The 21,928-nt window shown below is 46.3% G+C and overlaps 1 protein-coding gene across 1 annotated transcript in view; it reads left to right on the plus strand.

Annotated features, from left to right (window-relative positions):
• The window catches only part of LOC140203589 (serine/threonine-protein phosphatase 2A 65 kDa regulatory subunit A beta isoform-like), a 113,950-nt gene that overhangs the window by 61,917 nt on the left and 30,105 nt on the right, over positions 1–21,928 (plus strand). The window contains exons 12-15 of the mRNA XM_072269636.1: positions 3,260–3,320; positions 5,105–5,259; positions 16,669–16,811; positions 19,716–19,807. Coding sequence (XP_072125737.1) covers positions 3,260–3,320; positions 5,105–5,259; positions 16,669–16,811; positions 19,716–19,807 — 451 coding nt within the window. The remainder of the gene's footprint in view (positions 1–3,259; positions 3,321–5,104; positions 5,260–16,668; positions 16,812–19,715; positions 19,808–21,928) is intronic.

A 21,928-nucleotide genomic window follows, 5' to 3' on the forward strand; every position in this document is an offset into this window, starting at 1 on the left:
TTTGTATCTTGCTCTAGAAAAGATCAACTACATCACAGAAAAACAAACTTGGCAAATGTCGGGAAATTTGGGATATTTTCCACAAGTTTCTGGAGAACAATATTTGGGATGATGAAAGTAACAAATTGAACTGACAGCTTGGTTTTAATGGCCGGGTGTTTGCTTTTTTTGTGCGTTGTTTTTCCTTTTATTTCTGATGTATTTTATTTTTCCCTTTTTCTTTAACCTTGTTGCACTTTCAAACCTATGGATGATCGAATGTGTTTATTTTTCATTCTGTAAAAGCAATAAAGAGATGTTTGAAAACAAATAAGTGAACCTTTGAATCTTTGATTGGGAAAAGGGGAAGGGAGAGGGAAGCACCAGACAGATATTCTGTAATGATCAATAAACCAATTGTTTGGAAGCAAATGACCTTGAGAGCAGAATTAGTCCATTCAGCCCATTGAGTCTGCTCCAACATTCCACCATGGCTGATTTGTGATCCCTCTCAACCCTATTCTCCTGCCTTCTCCACATATCCTTTCACACCCTGATTAATGAAGAGCCTGTCAGCCTCCATTTTAATTATACCCAATATCTTGGCCTCCACGGTTGTTCATGGAAATCAATTCCACAGATTCACCACCCTCTGGCTGAAGAAATCACTCCTCATCTCTGTTTCTGCCAGGTGCTCCGATTTCCTCCTCCATCCCAAAGACGTGCTGGTTGTAAACTGGTTGTTGTAGATTCCTCCTCTGTGTCAGTAACTAGCAGGAGTAGTGAGGTAGTGTTCATGGGTACGGTGTCCACTCAAAAATCGTATGGCAAAGGGGAGGAAGCTGTTCCTGAATCAGTGAGTGTGTCTTCAGACAAATTGTCCCTCCTTTCTGGTAGTAGCAATGAGAAGAGGCTGGTGGGGCCCTTAATGATGGACAGTGTCTTTTTGAGGCACCGCTCCTTGAAGATGTCCTGGATAATATGGAGGCTGGAGCACACGATGGAGCTGACTAATTTTATAACTCTCTGTAGCTTACTTAAGCTCTCCTGTATCATACCGGATTTAGTATGTATTTGGTTTTAAGGAAGCAAATCGCTCTCAGTTTCGGTGTGCAAACACAAAGTAGATTTTCTTCAGTAAGGCCTTTGACAAGGTCCGGCATGGGAGGTTAGTTAGGAAAATTCAATCGCTAGGTATACATGGAGAAGTGGTAAATTGGATTAGACATTGGCTCAATGGAAGAAGCCAAAGAGTGGTAGTAGAGAATAGCTTCTCTGAGTGGAGGCCTGTGACTAGTGGTGTGCCACAGGGATCAGTGCTGGGTCCATTGTTATTTGTCATCTATATCAATGATCTGGATGATAATGTGGTAAATTGGATCAGCAAATTTGCTGATGACACAAAGATTGGAGGTGTAGTAGACAGTGAGGAAGGTTTCCAGAGCCTGCAGAGGGACTTGGACCAGCTGGAAAAATGGGCTGAAAAATGGCAGATGGAGTTTAATACAGACAAGTGTGAGGTATTGCATGTTGGAAGGACAAACCAAGGTAGAACATACAGGGTTAATGGTAAGGCACTGAGGAGTGCAGTGGAACAGAGGGATCTGGGAATACAGATAGAAATTCCCTAAAAGTAGTGTCACAGGTAGATAGGGTCGTAAAGAGAGCTTTTGGTACATTGGCCTTTATTAATCAAGGTATTGAGTATAAGAGCTGGAATGTTATGATGAGGTTGTATAAGGCATTGGTGAGGCCGAATCTGAAATATTGTGTTCAGTTTTGGTCACCAAATTACAGGAAGGATATCAATAAGGTTGAAAGAGTGCAGAGAAGGTTCACAAGGATGTTGCCGGGACTTGAGAAACTCAGTTACAGAGAAAGGTTGAATAGGTTAGGACTATTCCCTGGAGCGTAGAAGAACGAGGGGAGATTTGATAGAGGTATATAAAATTATGATGGGTATAGATAGAGTGAATGCAAGCAGGCTTTTTCCACTGAGGCAAGGGGAGAAAAAAACCAGAGGACATGGGTTAAAGGTGAGGGGGGAAATGTTTAAAGGGAACATTGGGGGGGGCTTCTTCACACAGACAGTGGTGAGAGTATGGAATGAGCTGCCAGACGAGGTGGTAAATATGGGTTCTTTTTTAATATTTAAGAATAAATTGGACAGATACATGGATGGGAGGTGTATGGAGGGATATGGTCCTTGTGCAGGTCAGTGGGACTAGGCAGAAAATGGTTCGGCACATCCAAGAAGGGCCAAAGGGCCTGTTTCTGTGCTGTACTTTCTATGGTAAAGAGTTGTCAAGGTCTGAGTCAGAGTCACGGGCAGAGGTTGTGGTTGGGCTACTCAGCCACGTGGTTACCCTGGGAATTGTTAGCTGTGCTGGATATGAAGCAAAGTAACCTGAGAATTATGCAAAGGCTAACTTGTTCCCAGTGACTGAATGTAGAAAGTGGAATGTTTTAACCACATGGGAGACGTGAATGTAGAATGCTGCACTGTCATGACGAAGAGAGATACTGTGCGGGTCAGGAGTGTGGGATCTGTAATCTAAATAATCCAGCACATGCATAATTACGTTTAAATGGTGAAGTTGAAATAGCACCCTGCTGTGGATGTGGTAGCATAGGATTCACTGGGTTATTTATTTAAAGGTACATGGAGGAATAAGGCCCTTCCTGCCCTTCGAACCGTGCTGCCCAGCAATCTCTGATCCAACCCTAGCCTAAACAGGGACAGGTAACAGTGATGAATTAACCTCCCAACTGGTGCGTCTTTGGATTGTGAGAGGAAACCCGCGCGTTCCGCAGGGAAAATGTACTGGCTCCCTACAGGTGACATCAGAATTCCCAAGCTGTAACAGTGTCAGGCCAACTGCTACGCCACCGATAGTGGTCAGTAACGTTCTTACTGTCTGCATTAAACCATCGGACACTTTTAAGATTTTTCCTATTTTTCATGGATCATAGTTCTGGTATTGACACAAAGAAATTAATTAAGGATAGTCAAAATACTAGATGCAAGTACCTTAGATAGGGTATCTTCTGTGTAGCCTTCTGCCACGGCACAATCTAGTTTTGTGCAGTTTATTAGAGCACGTTGCCAGTCTTTCTTGTGTGACCCCTTCACCATTGGCTCAAAGGAGTTAGCAAACTGTACTGGTAAGTAGCGAAAGGTGAAGACGGCTAGAATGCAAATGTGGCAAGTTGGCATGTTCTACTAGAAATTCGAGGGGTTATTTTATCAACATTCTTTCTTTTGTCAAAACCTGTTTAGGGAGTGGAGTTTTTTGATGAGAAGTTGAACTCCTTGTGCATGACGTGGCTGGTGGATCGCGGTGAGTATAGCCTTGATGAATCGTTACTTTTGTTGAACGAAAGTCCTTCAAAGTTGTCCATGTCATCTTACTGGTGCTTCCATGATGCTGAGTGACCCTACCAGGTGCCTAACCAAAAATCCTTCATTGTGCTTTGTCACATCCTCAAAGGATTGGGTCAGGCTCAAGACACGACATGCCCCTCACAAAGCCATGCTGACTCTCCCGAATCAGACTATGCTTCTTGTAAATCCTGTCTGTAGGAATCTTCTCCTGTAATTTGCCCACCGGTGAAGTAAAACTGACTGGTCTATAATTCCCAGGGTCATCCCCACTCTCTTTCCTGAACAAGAAAATAACATTTGCCAACTTCCAATCATCTGGTACTTCCTCCGGTGAGGACTGGCCAGTGAGGATGCCCAGATCATCACTAAAGGTGCAGCAATCTCTTCCCTTGCTTCCCGTAGTAACCCTGGGGTATATCACATCTGGCCCTGGGGACTTATCTATCCTAGGGCTTTTCAAAATTCCAGAACATCCTCTTTCTCAATGTCAACATGTTGCAGCATATCACTGCCCTCGCAAGCATCAAGGTCCCTCTCACTGCTGATTACTAAAGAAAAGTATTCATTGCGGATCTCCCCCAAAGTCCACCGACTCCAAACATTTTGCCTCTTTTAGCTCTGGCCGGCCCAGACTCTCACTCTGGCCATCCACCTGTTCTTCAAGTTTGTTCTTCTGAATCCAACTCGCCAAGTCCTTCTCGTGGCCCCTCCTAGTTCTCCGAAGTCCATTCTTCACTCCCTCCCTGGCCACATTGTAACCCTCTGGAGCCCAGGCTGATCTTTGCATCCTATGCTTCTAGACTAGCTGTTGCACATCTCTTGTCAAGCATGGCTCCTTCACCCTTCTGTTCTTTCCCTGTCTCAGTGGGACAAAACTCTGCAGAGCTCCATCCAAGTGAAGCCCAAAACGACTTCCACATTTCAATTGTGTGTTTCTGAGTGCATTCATCCCAGTTTGTACTCCCAGGTTCCTGTCCAATGTCCAATACCATCATAGTTCAAACACCGGCGCCCCCCTCCCCCCCAGTTATTACTGCTGCAAGCAATCTTGTCGTACTCTTGTACACATGGCAACAAGAAACAGACTTGACTTTGACCGATACGTTTATTTATTTAATTATTCGAGAATAGCATGGAACAGGCCCAACGAGACGCACTGCCCAGCAACCGGCCGATTTAACCCTCGCCTCATCACAGGACAGTTTACAATGACCAATCAGACAACTAAGTAATAAATAATGGTAATCTATTCGAAGTATTTTTTAAGTATCTAATGGGGCAACACAGTGGCATCTGGTTAGCGCAACACTTTGCAATTGGGTTCGATTCCCACTGCCACCTGTGAGGAGTTTATACGTTCTCAGCCTGACTGCGTGGGTTTCCTCCGGGTGCTCCTGTTTCCTCCCAGAGACCTACTGGTTGGTAGGTTAACTGGACATTGTAAATTGTCCTATAATTAGGCTAGGGTTAATCGGGGGTGGCTCACAGGGCAAGAAGGGCCTGTTCCACGCTGTATCTCAATAAATAATCAATGATAAATAAGTATATTAAAATGCTACTTTCCAAGTGCATAATTTCCTCCACTGTGTGTAACTTGGTATGGAACAGGTTGACACTTTGAAGAAGGTGGTACGAGCATTTCATTTCGGAACTTTGTATTTTATCAGCAAGGTACATATTTGAAAATCAAGTAGTAACAGCGATCAGATCATTTCTTGACCTGTCAATGCTGTCTTGCAGTGTACGCCATTCGCGAGGCCGCGACCAACAACTTGACCAAGTTGGTGGAGAAGTTTGGCAAAGACTGGGCAGAATCCGCCATTGTGCCGAAAGTACTTGCCATGGCCAGTGACCCCAACTACCATCACAGAATGACCACCCTGTTCTGCATTAACGTAAGTATAGCTTTGACAATGTACTTGCCCATGGCCAGTGACCCCAACTACCATCACAGAATGACCACCCTGTTCTGCATTAACGTGAGTATAGCTTTAACAATGTACTTGCCCATGGCCAGTGACCCCAACTACCATCACAGAATGACCACCCTGTTCTGCATTAACGTGAGTATAGCTTTGACAATGTACTTGCCCAAGGCCAGTGACCCCAACTACCTTCACAGAATGACCACCCTCTTCTGCATTAACATGAGTATAGCTTTGACAATGTATTTGCCCATGGCTAGTGACTCCGACTACCATTGCAGAATGACCACTCTGTTCTGCATAACGTGAGTATAACTTTGACAATACTTCCATTACACTTCACAAGCTGCTAAAATATTTCATGAATAAAATGTACAGTTAGAACACACACTAAAGAATAAAGAATTTAACAAAAATAATATGGATTTGTTTAAAATGTTCTTTTAATATATTCTTTGTGAATGTTTAGATTCTGCAAAAAATCAATTAACACTTTGCCAAAGCTGCTCCTTCCAATATTGACATCTGCTTGATACGAGCTTCTGTGCTTGCGTTATTTGCTGAGGTGTAGTGGTGTTTTGTGTTTAATCTGCAAGGTGTCTGGAGTAAAAATTGAGTTGAGGGTGAGACTTTTTATGATTTCGTGGAGCAGAGTTCCTAACCGTCCCTGTGGAAATGGACTGATGGTGTTAGCTGAAGGACAACTGATTTAATGACCTGTTGACCCACCAGATGGCTTACAGCTTTCAAGTTTTATTTCACAAGGGTCTGTTTCCGTGCTGTAGTGGACTATGGCTCTGTCTTTTGCTTAGAGATCTGAGTACCTTGAAATGGACATTATACATTATCTGGCTGAGGGAATTGTAAGTTTTTTGACGCAACTAGTTTCAATTTACAAGTGTACTTAAAGGCCCCCACAGTCATTCCAGTTGCGGAATTAACTTCTTTCCCTGGATTTATTTTATGGGCCTGGGCTTTGCTGGAGTTTGGACAAGGTGATGGAGAGATTCAGTTGAAATGCCCAGATAAAATGGATGTTTCTAAAGTGGGTGAGTCTCGGACTGGAGGGCACAGCCTTTGGAACAGAGGGATATCCCTTTAGAACGGATATGAAGAATTTCTTTAGCCGAAGCGTGGTGAGTCTACAGAATTCATCGCCACAGGCGGCGATAGGAGGCCAAGTAATTGGGTGTATCTAAAGTGGAGCTTGATAGGTTCTGGAGGGTGTCGAGAGGTCTGCACAACCTGGCATTTTTGCGGTATCCTCAAGGATTTGGCAAGCTGGACTCTCAAGAATGCAGGTGCAGCGGCCGCGGCCATTGCTGGGAGTGGACTTCAGGTTGGATGAGAGTGGCCTGAGAGGGGAAAATGAAGTGGTGTTCAGTCGATTTCAACAACGAGCCAGGTTAAAAAGTTTAAAGAGTCGCAGGGGGAAAGACTAACTTCTCTGTGAGGCTTTACACACCTCAGCAGTGAACCGACTGTCACTGTCAGCACTTGTCTCCGCACTGAATTGACTTGCTGGCTGTGCCCTGCGACCATTGGGACCCTGGCTCAGATAAAATGCTGAACTGGCTCCTTGGCTGTGGACTGCAACCATTGGGCCCCTGGACTGGTTTCACTTCTCTCAGCACAGAACTGACTCCCTTGCTGTGGCCTGCAGCCATCTACTGATCTGAACTGGCTCCCTGCCTGTGGGCCTAATTTCGGCGACCCTGCGGTTCATGTTCTGTTTCTTACTGGTTTACTATTTTTTGATTCTTGTTTGCCCGATTTGTTCTTTTTGGGCACATTGCGTGTCTGACAGTCTTTGCTGTGTAGGATTCTTTCTTTTTCCATGGATTCTCTTGTGTTTCTTTGTTTTATGGCTGCCTGCAAGAAGACGAATCTCCTGCTTGTATATGGAGTTCATACTTTGGTAGCAATGTACTTTGAAATTTAGACCTCTGGATCAGCAGGAACACCTCAGAAAGATATGCCTGCGCGGGCTGGACCAAAACAGGGCTAACAGCCTGCGGGAGTGCTCGCTGGGATTCAAACTCATAGGGATGGGCCACAGGCCACATTTACAGTTGAGGTGGCAGTGGAGTTAAATATCAAAGGGAAACAAAGCAAGCCCAGTAAGGAGAGCAAACCTCAGTCTGATAAGAAATGCAAGATTATATTTATTTTGGTGTAAGCAACATTACTAGTAAAGCAAATGAGCTCACAGGAGGGTGATATTGTTACTGTCATAGAGAGGGTTGAATGGCTGAACGATTCACTCAGTGAATGGTGTGGTGGGCGTGGCACCGTAATATTGATATATTACTGAAATATCGAGGAGGAGGACATTCTGGGACACACCTTACTAATCCACAAGCCTCTACTGGTGAACTTCCGGTAAGATGGCAGTGTGCTGGGGTGCGGCGGGTTCTACGGGGCCAGCCAAACGTGTTACTATCTTTTGTTTATTTCTTTACAATCTCAAGACCCTGCTGGAAGTTAAGCACTTAAAGAGTGCTGCGGCCTACCCCAACGGCGTAGAAACTGAAGAAGCTGGACTTGGGGCAGATCGTTCTGCTCCCTGTGTCAGAGAGTCAGCAATGTGGTTGGCGTGCAGACTGGCAGCGAGCAATTGTCTTAGTCTCTTTTCTTGTGATTGCAAAACCCTGTTGAGCATTGTTAATGTGTAATGCTGCAAGTCTGGTCTTCTGATTTATTGCGGACTACAGGGGCTGGCAGCAGCGGTGACTGACACCCCTGCAGGGTGAGCGGATGTGGCCTCAAGCCATGGGGCCGCCTGTTTGCAGCCACCCAGGAGAGAAGCATCAAGAGCTGGCACTGGAGGTGGTGTAGCGCAGCGTTTAAGCTAACGTTGGTGCTGTCCCTCTCCCCCAAAGTGTTTGCTTGGCAGAAGGCAGGATGTATGTGTTCGACTACAGACTGCTGCAACATTCATGGACTCAGGGACTTGGACTATATTTGTTGTGTGACTATATTTTACTGCTATATGTGCCACGTGCTGTGTATGACTGTTGGTACTGTGTTTTGTACCTTGACCCTGAAAGAACACTGTTTCGTTTGGATGTATTCATGGGTATTCATGAATGACAATTAAACTTGAACTTGATGTAAACAGCCAAGAACAGCAAAACATTGGAATATTACCTGCAAGCTGCACACCAACCGGACTTGGAAATATATTGCCATTACTTCTGAAACCCCCTTTTCACTGGGCGTCTCTGGAAATGCAGCCTTTTAGCCCCTCGCAAACAGCCACCGGACTCCGCGGGGAGAAACTTCAGGCTTCGTACATCTAAGGTGTATGTGACTTTGGTCCCGCAAAATCCGTGAGGTTGGGATGTCTCGCCTACCCAAACCCCGGTTTGTGTGAATACTGTGTGATTTACTGCCCCTGGCAATCGCCTGTCAGCAAAAAATAGCAGATTGTTCACTGCATAGAATTATTCAGGAGTATATTTAAGAATGTTAACTTAAGCAAACAATTATTAAAGGAAAGAAAGAGAGAAAAAACAAGAAGGGCCCATTCTACTTAAAAAGTCACAAGTGCACAGTGGAGTTCAAATCTTGAACCTCTCTGTATATCGCGCACTGGACCCTCCCTCGGCCTGCGTGAAAGCACACAACACCTTCCGAAGGTCACTGGAAATCCATCTTGAACAAAGAGGCTTTCCCACAGGATTATTGGTCCTTCCTCCTTGAAGCCATTCATCTGCAGAAAGCACCCTCATCGTCCACCATCTTTCCTCCTGTCTTCTCCCAGCTCCGGCCAAACAAAGACCTCTCTGCCCAGTAATCTCTAGCACCTTCTCCCAATTCTACCATCCTGATTGGATGACACCTCATTCCTGAGCTCAGACCCAAACAGGCTGAAAGCAGAACAGATTGCTCTTACAGAACTGCTAAAATGAAATGCCTACAGCATAGCAGTAAAAATCTGAACCAGGGCATTGACTCTGACTGGGTGAGAACCCTGGATCACCCACCCTAACTGCATTGTGGGTGCACCCACACCTCAAGGGCTGCAGCCCACCACAAAGGAATTAAATACCACTTCAACCTGTGATGCCCACACATTCCTTGGAGGAATATGCAAAAAGAGCTTCAAGTAACAGTGTACAGGTAGTCCCTAGGAGTGGTCACATGTGACAGCTCTCCCAGTATTCAGCATGAGGTACAGGAGCAAGGATATCAGAATCAGGTTTAACGTCACCGGCATAATGTCGTGAAATTTGCTGTCTTTGTGGCAGCAGCACAGTGCAACACACGATAACAGAGAAAACTGTGAATTACAGTAAATATATGAAATAATAGTGTGGAAACAGAAATAAAAAGTAGTGAAGTAGAGCATGGGTTCAGTGTCCATTCAGAAATGGCAGAGGGGAAGAGACTGTTCTGGAATCGCTGAGTGTGTGCTTTCAGGCTTCTGTGCCTCCTTCCTGAGGGTAGCAGTGAGAAGAGGGCATGTCCTGGGTGGCGGGGGTCCTTCACCATGGATGCCACCTTTTTGAGGCATCGCTCCTCAAAGACGTCCTGGATACGAAGGAGAAAGGCAAAACACAGTTGTACGAGTTATCAGGTTATAGTAGTACAGAACCTCAACCTCTCTGATATCAGCAGGAACGATTTCAAAGGGAATGGCCCAAAGCAGGGGGGATCCAGGAAAACTTTGTGAGAAACAGAGTGAGAGAAGGATGAAGGGTCTCGGCCTGAAACGTCGACTGGCCTGCTGCGTTCACCAGCAACTTCTATGTGTGTTGCTTGAATTTCCAGTATTTGCAGAATTCCTGTTGTTTGAGAGAAGGACATGGCTGGAAAACTCAAACAGGGCAAGAAGCCGATGTATTAGGAGTCTTTAGTGGGGTTGGAGACGGATATGTTTCCAAGGCCTGATGAAATGTATCCTTGGCTGTTATGGGAAGGAAGGGCTGAGCTCCCAAAGTCTCTTCGAGAGTTCAGTGAACCCCTCTCTCACTGCTCCCCCTCCGTGATCGCTGCTTCCTTTCGATGGGAGTCAGTGAAACCTTCTCTCACTCTGTGATATCTGCTCAGCTCTTTACTTCATCCCTCCCCCCTCCTGGTTTCACCCAGCACCTTGTATTTCTTTCTCCACTCACCTTCCCCACCCCCCCCCCCCAACTTTTAAATCTACTCATCTTTTTTCTCCACTCCTGCCGAAGGGGTGATTCTGTCGGCCAATCTGAGTTTCTTGGAGTTACGGGTGTACTCATGCAGCTGGTGTTGTCTACAGGGACTTCGGAAAATCTTTTGACAAGGTCCCCAAACGAGCAAGAGACCGAGGGATCCGAAGTAACTTCACAAATTGGGTTCAAAGTGGATTTGCTGATCGGCTTTTGTGATTACCCCGTGGCATACCACAGGAATCTGTGCTGGAACTCTCCTGTAAATGATTTGGATGTGGCTAGAAGTTTAGCAGATGACATAAAAATGTGAGCTTTGTCTTGCAGTGTTAGTGCTAATGATGGTGCATTGGTTAGTTGGCAAACTAGGCAGAGCAATTGTACCTAGAACATAGAACGTTAAAGCACTGTGTTAAAGTGCTGTGCTGATCTTTTAACCTACTCTGAGATCAATCTAACTGTTCCCTCCTACATAGCCCTCCATTTTTCTATCATCTGTGTGCCTATCTAAGAGTTTGTTAAATGCCCCTAATGCATCTGCCTCTACCATCACCTGGCGGGGTATTCCACACACCCACCCACTCTGTGTGTGTGAAACAAAAATCTTACCTCTGTACCTTCCTCCAATCATCTCAAAATTATGCCTCTGGTATTGGCCATTTCTGCCTTGGGAAAAAGTCTCTGGCTATCCACTCTATCCACACTTCTCATCCTCCTTCACCCCAAACAGAAAAAGCCCCAACTCACTCAACCTTTCCTCATAAGACACGCTCTCTAATGCAGGCAGCCTCCTGGCAAGTCTCCCCTGTGTCCCCTCTAGATCTTCTCCATGCTTCCTATGACAAGAAGGAAGAAAAAGAAAATATTTAAAGTAAAACTGGATAGGTATATGGACAGGAAAGGAATGGAGGGTTATGGGCTGAGTGCAGGTCGGTGGGACTAGGTGAGAGTGGAGTTTGGCACGGACTAGAAGGGCCGAGATGGCCTGTTTCCGTGCTGTAATTGTTGTATGGTTCTACAAGTCACTTATAAATCAATAGCATCATAACATTTTAAGTAACATTTGGATATTAAACACACAGCACGTATTTTCCCCGCATGAGCATATAAAATCATTGCAACACACCAATATCGCTGATTCAGTGGGAGCCCTGGGCTTGTTTCCCTGCAACAAGACGGTCCTATCACGGGCTGATGGGAGTCAGCGATACTCGAAGGGGGTTCCTTATGTCCAGTCTTTTCCGCAATTTAGTTTTCGTTGCATTCATTGCAGAGATATGTTGGAAATGGAAGCACCGTTTTCAGTGCTTTCATGGCTATCTCAGTATATTTAGCCTTGACTTTGATCCAGAATGTCGCCAGAGATGTTATGTCAAACGTACTTTTCAGCCCGCCGTCATTTGCAAGCTCGAGGAGCTGATCTTATTCCCATGCTGACATGGATGATGTGCGAGTAATGACCTCGCGTGTGTTCAAGCTGAACAGTGGGTGAGAGGGAATGAGGAAAGGTGCAGCGACTCCTATCGCCAAATCATGTCGTTTCCTCGCGGCCCGGTAGCACATGCTTTGTGGCTTGGTACTGGTCCGCAGCACGGTGGTTGGGGACTGCTGCGCTAGGGAAATTCTAAGCAGTTTCTAGAGTAGGTTACCTGGTCGGCACAACATTGTGGGCCGAAGGGCTTGTAATGTGCTGTGAATTTCTATGTTCAGAAACATGTGGTTAAACCTCCCAGCCCTCTCGTGCTTTCCCACTTATTTCTGCCTTCTCTGCTTACCGGACCTGCCTGTTCAGTGAGTTTGACATAGAATTCTGAGTTAACACCTGCTACACTAGTATCCTGTGTCCCAGCCCTGCTGCCTCACCAGCTTAAACCCTCCCAAAGTGCTCGAGCAAAGGTATGGATAAAAGGGACGCACAGAGGCGGTTTCCAATAGCGCAAGAGTCTGGGGCCAGAGGGCACAGCCTCAGAATAGAAGGACGTCCCTTTACAGCAGAAGTGAGGAGGAATTTCTTTAGCCAGAGGGTACTGAATCGGTGGAATTCATTGTCACAGTCGGCTTTGGAGGCCAAGTCATTGAGTATATCTAAAGTGGAGGTTGATAGATTCTTGATTTGTTAAGGGCGTGAAAAGATAAGGGAGGAGGCAGAAGAATGGGGTTGGGAGGAAAAATAAATCAGCCATGATGGAATGGCAGAGGAGACTCATAGAAACAAAGAAAATCTACAGCACAATACAGGCCCTTCGGCCCACAAAGCTGTGCCGAACATGTCCTTACCTTAGAAATTACTCCGCTTACCTATAGCCCTCTATTTTTCTAAGCTCCATGTATCCATTCAGGTGTCTCTTCAAAGACCCGATCGTTTCCGCCTCCACCGCCGCCTCTGGCAGCCCATCCCACACACTCACCACTCTCTGCATAAAAAAAACTTGCATTGAAACATAGAAAACCACAGCACAATACAGGTCCTTCAGCCCGCAAGGTTGTGCCGAACATGTCCCTACCTTAGAAATTACTCGGCTTACCTGTAGCCACCTATTTTGCTAAGCTCCATGTACCTATCCAAAAGTCTCTTAAAAGACTCTATTATATCTGGCTCCACCACCAATGCCGGTAGCCCATTCCACACACTCACCACTCTCTGAGTAAAAAACTTACCCCTGACATTTCCTCTGTACCTACTCCCCAGCACCTTAAACCTGTGTCCTCTTGTGGCAACCATTTCAGACCTGGGAAAAAGGCTCTGACTATCCACATGATCAATGCCTCTCATTATCTTACACACCTGTATCAGGTAACCTCTCATCCTCCATCGTTCCAAGGAGAAAAGGCCGAGTTCAGTCAACCCATTCTCATAAGTCATGCTCCCCAATCCAGGCAACATCCTTGTAAATCTCCTCTGCACCCTGTCTGTGGCTTCCACATTCTTCTTGTAGTGAGGCGACCACAGTACTATAAGTGGGGTCTGACCAGGGTCCTATATAGCTGCAACATTACCTCTCGGCTTCTAAATTCAGTTCCATGATTGATGAAGGCCAATACACTGTATGCCTTCTTAACCACAGAGTCAACCTGCGCAGCAGCTTTGAGCGTCCTATGGACTCGGACCCCAAGATCCCTCTAATCCTCCACACTGCCAAGAGTTTTACCATTAATACTATATTCTGCCATCATATTTGACCTACCAAAATGAACCACTTCACACTTATCTGGGTTGAATTCCGTCTGCCACTTCTCAGTCCAGTTTTGCATTCTATCAATGTCCCGCTCTAACCTCTGACAGCCCTCTACACTACCCACAACACCTCCAACCTTTGTGTCTCAGCAAACTTACTAAGCCATCCCTCCACTTCCACTTCCTCATCCAGGTCATTTATAAAAATCACGAAGAGTAAGGGTCCCAGAACAGATAACTGAGGCCGACCTCCATGCAGAATATGACCTGCCTACAACCACTCTTTGCCTTCTGTGGCAAGCCAGTTCTGATCCACAAAACAATGTCCCCTTGGATTCCATGCCTCCTTACTTTCTGAATAAGCCTTGCATGGGGTACCTTATTAAATGCCTTGCTGAAATCCATATACACTACGTCTACTGCTCTTCCTTCATCATTGTGTTTAGTCACATCCTCAAAAAATTAAATCAGGCTTGTAAAGCACGACCTGCCCTTGACAAAGCCATACTGACTATTCCTAATCATGTTATACCTCTCCAAATGTTCATAAATCCTGCCTCTCAGGATCTTCTCCATCAACTTACTGAGGTAGGACTCTTTGGTCTATAACTTCCAGGGCTATCTCTACTCCCTTTCTTGAATAAAGGAACAATATCGGCAACCCTCCAATCCTCTAGAACCTCTCCCATCCCCATTGATGATTCAAAGATCATCACCAGAGGCTCAACAATCTCCTCCCTCGCCTCCCACGGTAGCCTGGGGTACATCTCATCCAGTCCTAGCGATTTATCCAACTTGATGCTTTCGAAAAGCTCCAGCACATCCTCTTTCTTAATATCTACATGCACAAGCTTTTCAATCTGCTGCAAGTCATCACAACAATCACTAAGATCCTTTTCTATAGTGAATACGGAAGTATTCATTAAGTACCTCTGCTATTTCCTCTGGTTTCATACATACTTTCCCACTGTCACACTTGATAGGTCCTATTCTTTCACGTCTTATCCTCTTGCTCTTCACATACTTGTAGAATGCCTTGGGGTTTTCCTTAACCCTGCCTGCCAAGGCCTTCTCATGGCCTCTTCTGGCTCTCCTAATTTCCTTCTTAAGCTCCTTCCTATTAGCCTTGTGCTGTGGTAAAGGAGATAGAATTATGATCACTATCTCCAAAATGCTCTCCCACTGAGAGACCTGACACCTGACCAGGTTCATTTCCGAATACCAGATCAAGTACAGCGTCTTCTCTTATAGGCTTATCTACATATTGTGTCAAGAAACCTTCCTGAACATACCTAACAAATTCCACCCCATCTTAAACCCCTTGCTCTTGGGATCCACCAATCGATATTTGGGAAATTAAAGCCTCCCATCATGACAACTCTGTTATTATTACACCTTTCCAGGATCTGTTTCCCTATCTGCTCCTCGATATCCCTGTTACTATTGGGCGGCCTATGAAAAACACCCAGTAAAGTTATTGACCCCTTTCTGTTCCTAACCTCCACCCACAGAGACTCCGTAGACAATCCCTCCATGGCGTCCACCTTTCCTGCAGCTGTGACACTATCTCTGATCAACAGTGCCACGCCCCCACCTCTTTTGCCTCCCTCCCTGTCCTTGTTGAAACATCTAAAACCCAGCAGTTGAAGTAACCATTCCTGTCCCTGAGCCATCCTAGTCTCTAATGGCCACCACATCGTATCTCCAAGTACTGATCCACGCTCTAAGCTCATCCGCTTTGTTCACAACACTCCTTGCGTTAAAATAGACGTATCTCAAACATTCGGTCTGAGAGCATCCTTTCTCTATCACCTGCCTATCCTCCCTCTCGCACTGTCTACAAGCTTTCTCTGTTTGTGAGCCAACCCCCTCTTCCCTAGTCTCTTCAGTTCGGTTCCCAGCCCCCAACCGTTCTAGTTTAAACTCTCCCCAGCAGCCTTAGCAAACCTCCCTGCCAGGATATTGGTCCCCCTCAGATTGAAGTGCAACCCGTCCTTTTTGTACAGGGCACACCTGGCCCAAGAGAGGTCCCAATGATCCAGAAATCTGAATCCCTGCCTCCTGCTCCAATCTCTCAGCCACGCATTTATCCTCCACCTCATTAACCACTGACATCTCCTCTGTACCCACTCCCAAGCACCTTAAAACTATGCCCTCTCGTTCTAGCCATTTCAGCCCTGGGAAAAAGCCTCTGACTATCCACACAATCAATGCCTCTCATTATCTTGTTCACCTCTATCAGGTCACCTCTCATCCTCCGTCGCTGCAAAGAGAAAAGGCCGAGTTCACTCAACCTATTCTCATAAAGCATGCTCCCCAATCCAGGCAACATCCTTGTAAATCTCCTCTGCACCCTTTCTACGGCTTCCAAGTCATTCCTGTAGTGAGGCGACCAGAACTGAGCACAGTACTCCAGGTGGGGTCTGACCAGGGTCCTATATAGCTGTAACATTACCTCTCGGCTCTTAAACTCAATCCCACGATTGATGAAGGCCAATGCACCGTATGCCTCCTTAACCGCAGGGTCAACCGCATAGCAGCTTTGAGTGTCCTATGGACTCTGACCACAAGATTCCTCTGATCCTCCACAGTGCCAGGAGTCTGACCACTAATGCTATATTCTGCCATCATATATGACTCGATAGCCGAATTCCGCTCTTGCGTCTTATAATCCTGGTTCCCTCTTGGCTCGGGTCACCTTGTCATGGAAGAGATCCCAGTGATGCTGTCTGCTCTGCACCCACACTTTGTACATTTCAGCCGTCCTGCCTTCCTGTTTCTAAACTCGCTCGTACATGGCAGAAGGGGTAGTCCAGCGATTACAATACACCAGCACTTCTTCTTTACAACTTGTCTATTGATCTGTAAATCTCCGTTGCAGGACCTCATCTCTCTCCTTGCGGGTGATCATTGGTGCCAGTGTGGACTATGCCTTTTTATCATGGGGCAAAATACATTCTGAGCGTCGCACAAATCAGATCGATGACCTTTTCTTCAGTCTTGCTTCGTGAAGTTCGGGGCTGTGAATGAACGTTTGCATTTTCTGCTGTTTTTTTTTAGGTGTTGTCTGAAGCCTGTGGCCAAGAAATCACAGCAAAGCACATGCTGCCGACGGTTCTCCAGATGGCAGGCGATCAGGTGGCAAACATTCGCTTCAACGTGGCTAAATCATTGCAGAAAATAGGACCGGTTTTAGATGCCAGGTAAGTATTTGAGTTGGGGCTTATAACCCGGCCTGTGGAGAATGTTTCACCTCCAGTTTGGAATGGAAATTGAGACGCCACTGTGGTGGCATTTAGTGATGGAGTCGCACCGTCTTTTGTACCCACAGGTCCAATCCGGCCAAGACCACCGTCTCCGCCGGTCCCATCGTCCCAGGTTCTCAACCTGGGGTTCATGGACCCCTAGCGTAATGATCCATGGCACCAAAATAGTTGTGCACCCTTGCTCTAAACCTTTCCTGCCCGCGTACCTGTCCTTATTGAAGTTGTTAATGTGCCTGCCTCAACCAGTTCCTCTGGCAGCTCATTCCATGTACTGCATGGGGAGGGGCATAAACTTAACCCTCGGGCCTCCCCCTCCCCTGTGGTGTTTGCCTCACTTTCCTGCTTGACCTTGATCCTTTGGTACCCTTAAACGATCTTCTTCTCTATCCAGAGGTTAAGGCCATAAGACACAGGAGCAGAACCAGGCCGTTCGGCCCATCGATACTGCACGGCCATTCTATCATGGCTGATTTATTATTCCCCTCAACCCCACTCGCCTGCCTTCTCCCCTTTTTTTTAAAGAAAGGACATCCTCACCAAGAACATTTAGTAGCCCGTTTCTACCCTCCAAATTACCTGTTTAAGGTCTCTCCACTGCCTTTGTATTCCAAGGGCCTCATTTTACTACAGCTTTCCCAAGCAATGCGCAATATTCCTTTGGGTTCTGGATATAGTCAGTTGTACTGTATAGAAGCATGACCTCTTGTCCATTGCATCTATACTGACAATCACTCCTTGCTATTGTAAACCCACTCAGCCACACTAACTCCACATCCCTCTGTCTTGCTCACTGAACCTGTAGAACAGGCCCGTTGGCCCACAATGTTGTACCAAACTAATTCTTCCTTTTCAGTCCGGACGAAGGGTCTGGGCCGGAAACGTCACCTGTTTATTCATTTCCATAGGTGCTACCTGACCTGCTGAGGTCCTCCAGCATTTTGTGTGTGTTGCTCTGGGTTTCCAACACCTGCAGACTTTATAAATAAAGCAGCGCCTAGTTGAACCGTGTCCTTTTGCCCGCACGTGGCCGATATCCTCCATTCTCCGCACGTTCATTTGCCTGTCTAACAGTGTCTTAAATACTTCAATGCTCACACAAAACGCTGGAGGAACTCAGCAGATCAGGCAGCGTCCATGGAAATGAATAACCAGTCGCTGTTTCAGACCGTGACCCTTCATTGGATCGTAAACACTTGTTCTTGTTTCATACCTGCATCCACTTCCACCAGACCCGTCGGTGTGTTCCAGGTACTCAAATCCTCAGCACATCTTTGAGCTGTTCTCTTCTGGCTTTTACATCTCAACTGTGAGCCGTCTGCCTTTGCCTCAGAATTTTGTAAACTTCTGTCAACTCGTCCCTCCCTCAGACTCCATCACCCTGGAGAAAGCAACCTCTCCGGTAACATCTGCAGTACCAGCCAGCATGTCTTCTATACCTTTTTCAGATCCTTTAAAGGGGAGGCCAGAGCTGAATTCAGTACTCCAAATGTGACCTAACCAGAGGTTTATCACTGGCAACGTCCTGTAAACATCTTCTGTACCTTCTCCAAAGTCTCCACACCCTTTAAAGAGCTGGCCAGAGCTGAATTCAGTACTCCAAATGTGACCTAACCAGAGGTTTATCACTGGCAACGTCCTGTAAACATCTTCTGTACCTTCTTCAAAGTCTCCACACCCTTTAAAGGGGAGACCAGAGCTGAATTCAGTACTCCAAATGTGACCTAACCAGCGGTTTATCACGGGCAACGTCCTGTAAACATCTTCTGTACCTTCTTCAAAGTTTCCACGCCCTTTAGAGGGGAGACCAGAGCTGAATTCAGTACTCCAAATGTGACCTAACCAGAGGTTTATCAAGTGACTGTCCAGGTTTTTGTTCCGGCCTGCACCACCACCACCTCCTTTGGCAGCTCAGCTACCAACTCCTGCATGAAAAGTTTGCTCCTCCAATCTTCTTTAATACATTTTCCCTCTCTCCTTCAACCACTGATGGATAAATCCTGGTTAGAAGTGAAAACCGCACAGTGAGATTTCAGTTAACGCCACCACCATCTTCATCAGCATGTGACGTGGGCGATCGTGGTCTCTCCATGGCCACGGTTGTTCTTGGCAAATTATCCTGCAGAACTGGTTTGTGCCATTGACGCCTTCTGGGCCGTGTGTGTTTTCACAAGACGAGGTGACCCCACCCCCCACCCCCCACCCCCCAGCCATTATCAGTGCTCTTCAGAGATTGTCTGCCCGGCATCAGTGGTCGCACAACCAGGACTTGTGATCTGCACCGGCTGCACACATCACTGTCCACCATCTGCTCCCACGGCATCGCGTGACCCTGATCAGGTGGGGGGGCTTAAGCAGGTGTTGCACCTTGCCCAAGGGTGACCTGCAGGTCTGCGGAGGGAAGGAGCACCCTGCACCTCCTTTGGTAGCAACGTATCTCCACCCCGCCAACCCGTCCGGTGAACGATTTTTGTGAAATTGTGCGTTTGTGATTTGATTGGAATTTGTGTGGAAAGCAATAACAGACGGATTGCATTAAAAGGAAGTTTATGCATTCAGTGCCCCCTCTCTTCAACGGCATAAAAATGCGGCATCCGAATTATTCTCCTTTTGCATCCACTAACCCAAATGAGCTCAGCTGCAGTTTGTGACCGTACTCTTCTAGTTGAGCTCTAACCCGTATCTGGCCAGTAAACGATCAGTTGTGGTAGTGGGAGCCTGCGTGAGAGGCAGAAAGAGGAGATTTTAATCTGGGTAATATCCAGTATCGCTTTAGATTTAAGTGAATGTGCTGCTATCTTGTTTTGAAGGTCACAGGTACTAAAACTTGCTTTTAAATCACAGCACTTTACAGAACGAGTTCAAACCAATATTGGAGAAATTGGGTCAGGACCAAGATATGGACGTAAAGTACTTTGCGCAGGAAGCCATGACTGGTAAGTTGTGGCTTTGGACCCAGCTCGGTACGAGCATAAGCATTCTCCCTTCGAGCAGTTGTGGCCTGCATTGTCCCAGAGTCTGTCACTGGGTCTCTGAAGATGAGCACAAGACAAGATGGGTGTCTGCTGGGTTCCTGCTGTGGGGGCACTGATGGTAGAAAAGGCTCTTTAAGCTAAAGATGTGTGTTTTGTAATCTGCACGTGTAACGAGTGAGGGTCGGGGAAAAACATGCAGTCCTCAGCACGTTCATTAAAGGGGATAAAACACAAATTATGGATTCAAAACTCTGAACCAGCAAGAGGGTTATTCGAGCTGCTGGAACAATGCTGTGATATTTGGAACTGTTTCCAGTTAAAGGGATTTACTAATTGTTCAGAATTATAAACCTTGTTATAGAGCCAAGCATGAAGTTCTCAGTTCTGTCTCTTACTTGCCTCCCTGTTTCTGGAAGCTGAATATTTTAAGAACCAATCCAGAGTTTTGAGTACAATCCTCAGTAAAGAGTTCTGTGTTTATATTAGGTGATTTTTAGGGTTTAGGAACGGGTGTTAAAATCTAGTGCCAGACATCCCACCCTGCAAAAACTCATTTCAGGGAGGTAGCAGTACGATATGGAGAGCAAGCTGTTGCCCCATGTAGCAAGCTCCCCGTCTGCATGCACCCAAAGGAACGGCAGATTGAGTTTGGTACCAGGAGCACCACAGGAGTTGTCATTCAGCGTAGGACTGCCTTAGGGACTCCAGCTCCGGGTTTACTCCCGAAGCCTTCCCTGTGAGTGGGTACAGCCGCAAGGCAGCAGAGGTTTGAGATCAGAATTTTCCTTCTCCTAGATGAGCTGACGAGTCCCATCTGTCCGAATAGGTCTTGAAGCAACAGGAATTAAGAGTTGGCAATGTATGAATTCACTTGCAATATTTTAGAAATGACATACTCCATCGCTAGAATTCCCACAAGTTGTCGTCATAGCTTACAGATAGATGCGTGTTCTGATTATCTTCAGAAACGTTCCCATTTTGTCTCCTTTTAATATCTAATCTGCATGTTTTCCTTCTTATCTAGTGCTTGCCTTATCATAGAAAGGAGTGAAGAAACGGCTGTCCAGACTTGCAACGAGATCTGCCGCTGACATCTTTGAAAACCTTCTTCACTCTCTCTTTGTACCGTACAGGAAAAAGGAAAGTTACGTCACATCCGGAGTTTCTCCAGTTGCCGGACGATTTCCCTCCACGCCTCTCTGACATAGTGGGGAACCGCGTACGAGGCAAGTGACAGCAGTGGTTTGCCATTGCCTTCTGCCGGGTGAGTTTCCAAAGAGATCACCAGCTCGTAACCCAGCATGGATGGAAAGCGTGCAGGGGAGCCGGCTGGATTCAAACTCGGGGTGACGCCACTACAGCATCAGCCGGGTCAGCCTACTGTATAATATGGGGACTACTTTATGTTGTAGTAACACATCGTTGCATGCGCTATTAGGCGCACATTGATACAAATGTGTGTGTTCTGCATCATTTTCTACTAGTAAACAACCATGAAACTTCGCTCCTGTCTCCAGCATTTTTATTAATAGCATTGTTGTGTAGCCAGGCCACATACACAACACTCTTTAAAGAATTACCCCTGGAAATGTAAATGTCTCGTACGTAGTGTCACTGGATTTTAGCTGCCTTGCAGATTCTAGTCTGCAGTCTTTCTGCTGTCTCAATTTAGCTTGAGATATCAAGCTGTCTACTTCCCCTATTTATTTTCATTGACTGTAGTGTACCCAGTGGCATTGTGTATCCGATGGGTTTAACTGTTAACAAGGATGTGAGGTTATTAGCTTTGCTGCTCTGTCGACAGTCACTTGTATCCAGTATGCCTCCTCCTCCTTTCCCAAAACACCTTCGCTTGTATTCCCAGCATCCTGTGGCAAATGCTCGAATTAAAACTGAAGATGTTGTCCAATCTGAAACTGTTCTCGGATGGGGTGGCAGAGGAGGGGCCCAGTGAGGGGCCCACATTGGATGGGCCTTGGCTTGGGGAAGTGGTCCACATTAATGGGTCCTGACCCTGATGTAGGAGAGGGTTTCGCATTTCATGGGGCCTGGTGAAGGGGTGGGTTCCACATTGATGGTTCC

The sequence above is a fragment of the Mobula birostris genome, chromosome 10 (genome assembly GCF_030028105.1).
Source record: "Mobula birostris isolate sMobBir1 chromosome 10, sMobBir1.hap1, whole genome shotgun sequence".
Classification (NCBI taxonomy): domain Eukaryota; kingdom Metazoa; phylum Chordata; class Chondrichthyes; order Myliobatiformes; family Myliobatidae; genus Mobula; species Mobula birostris.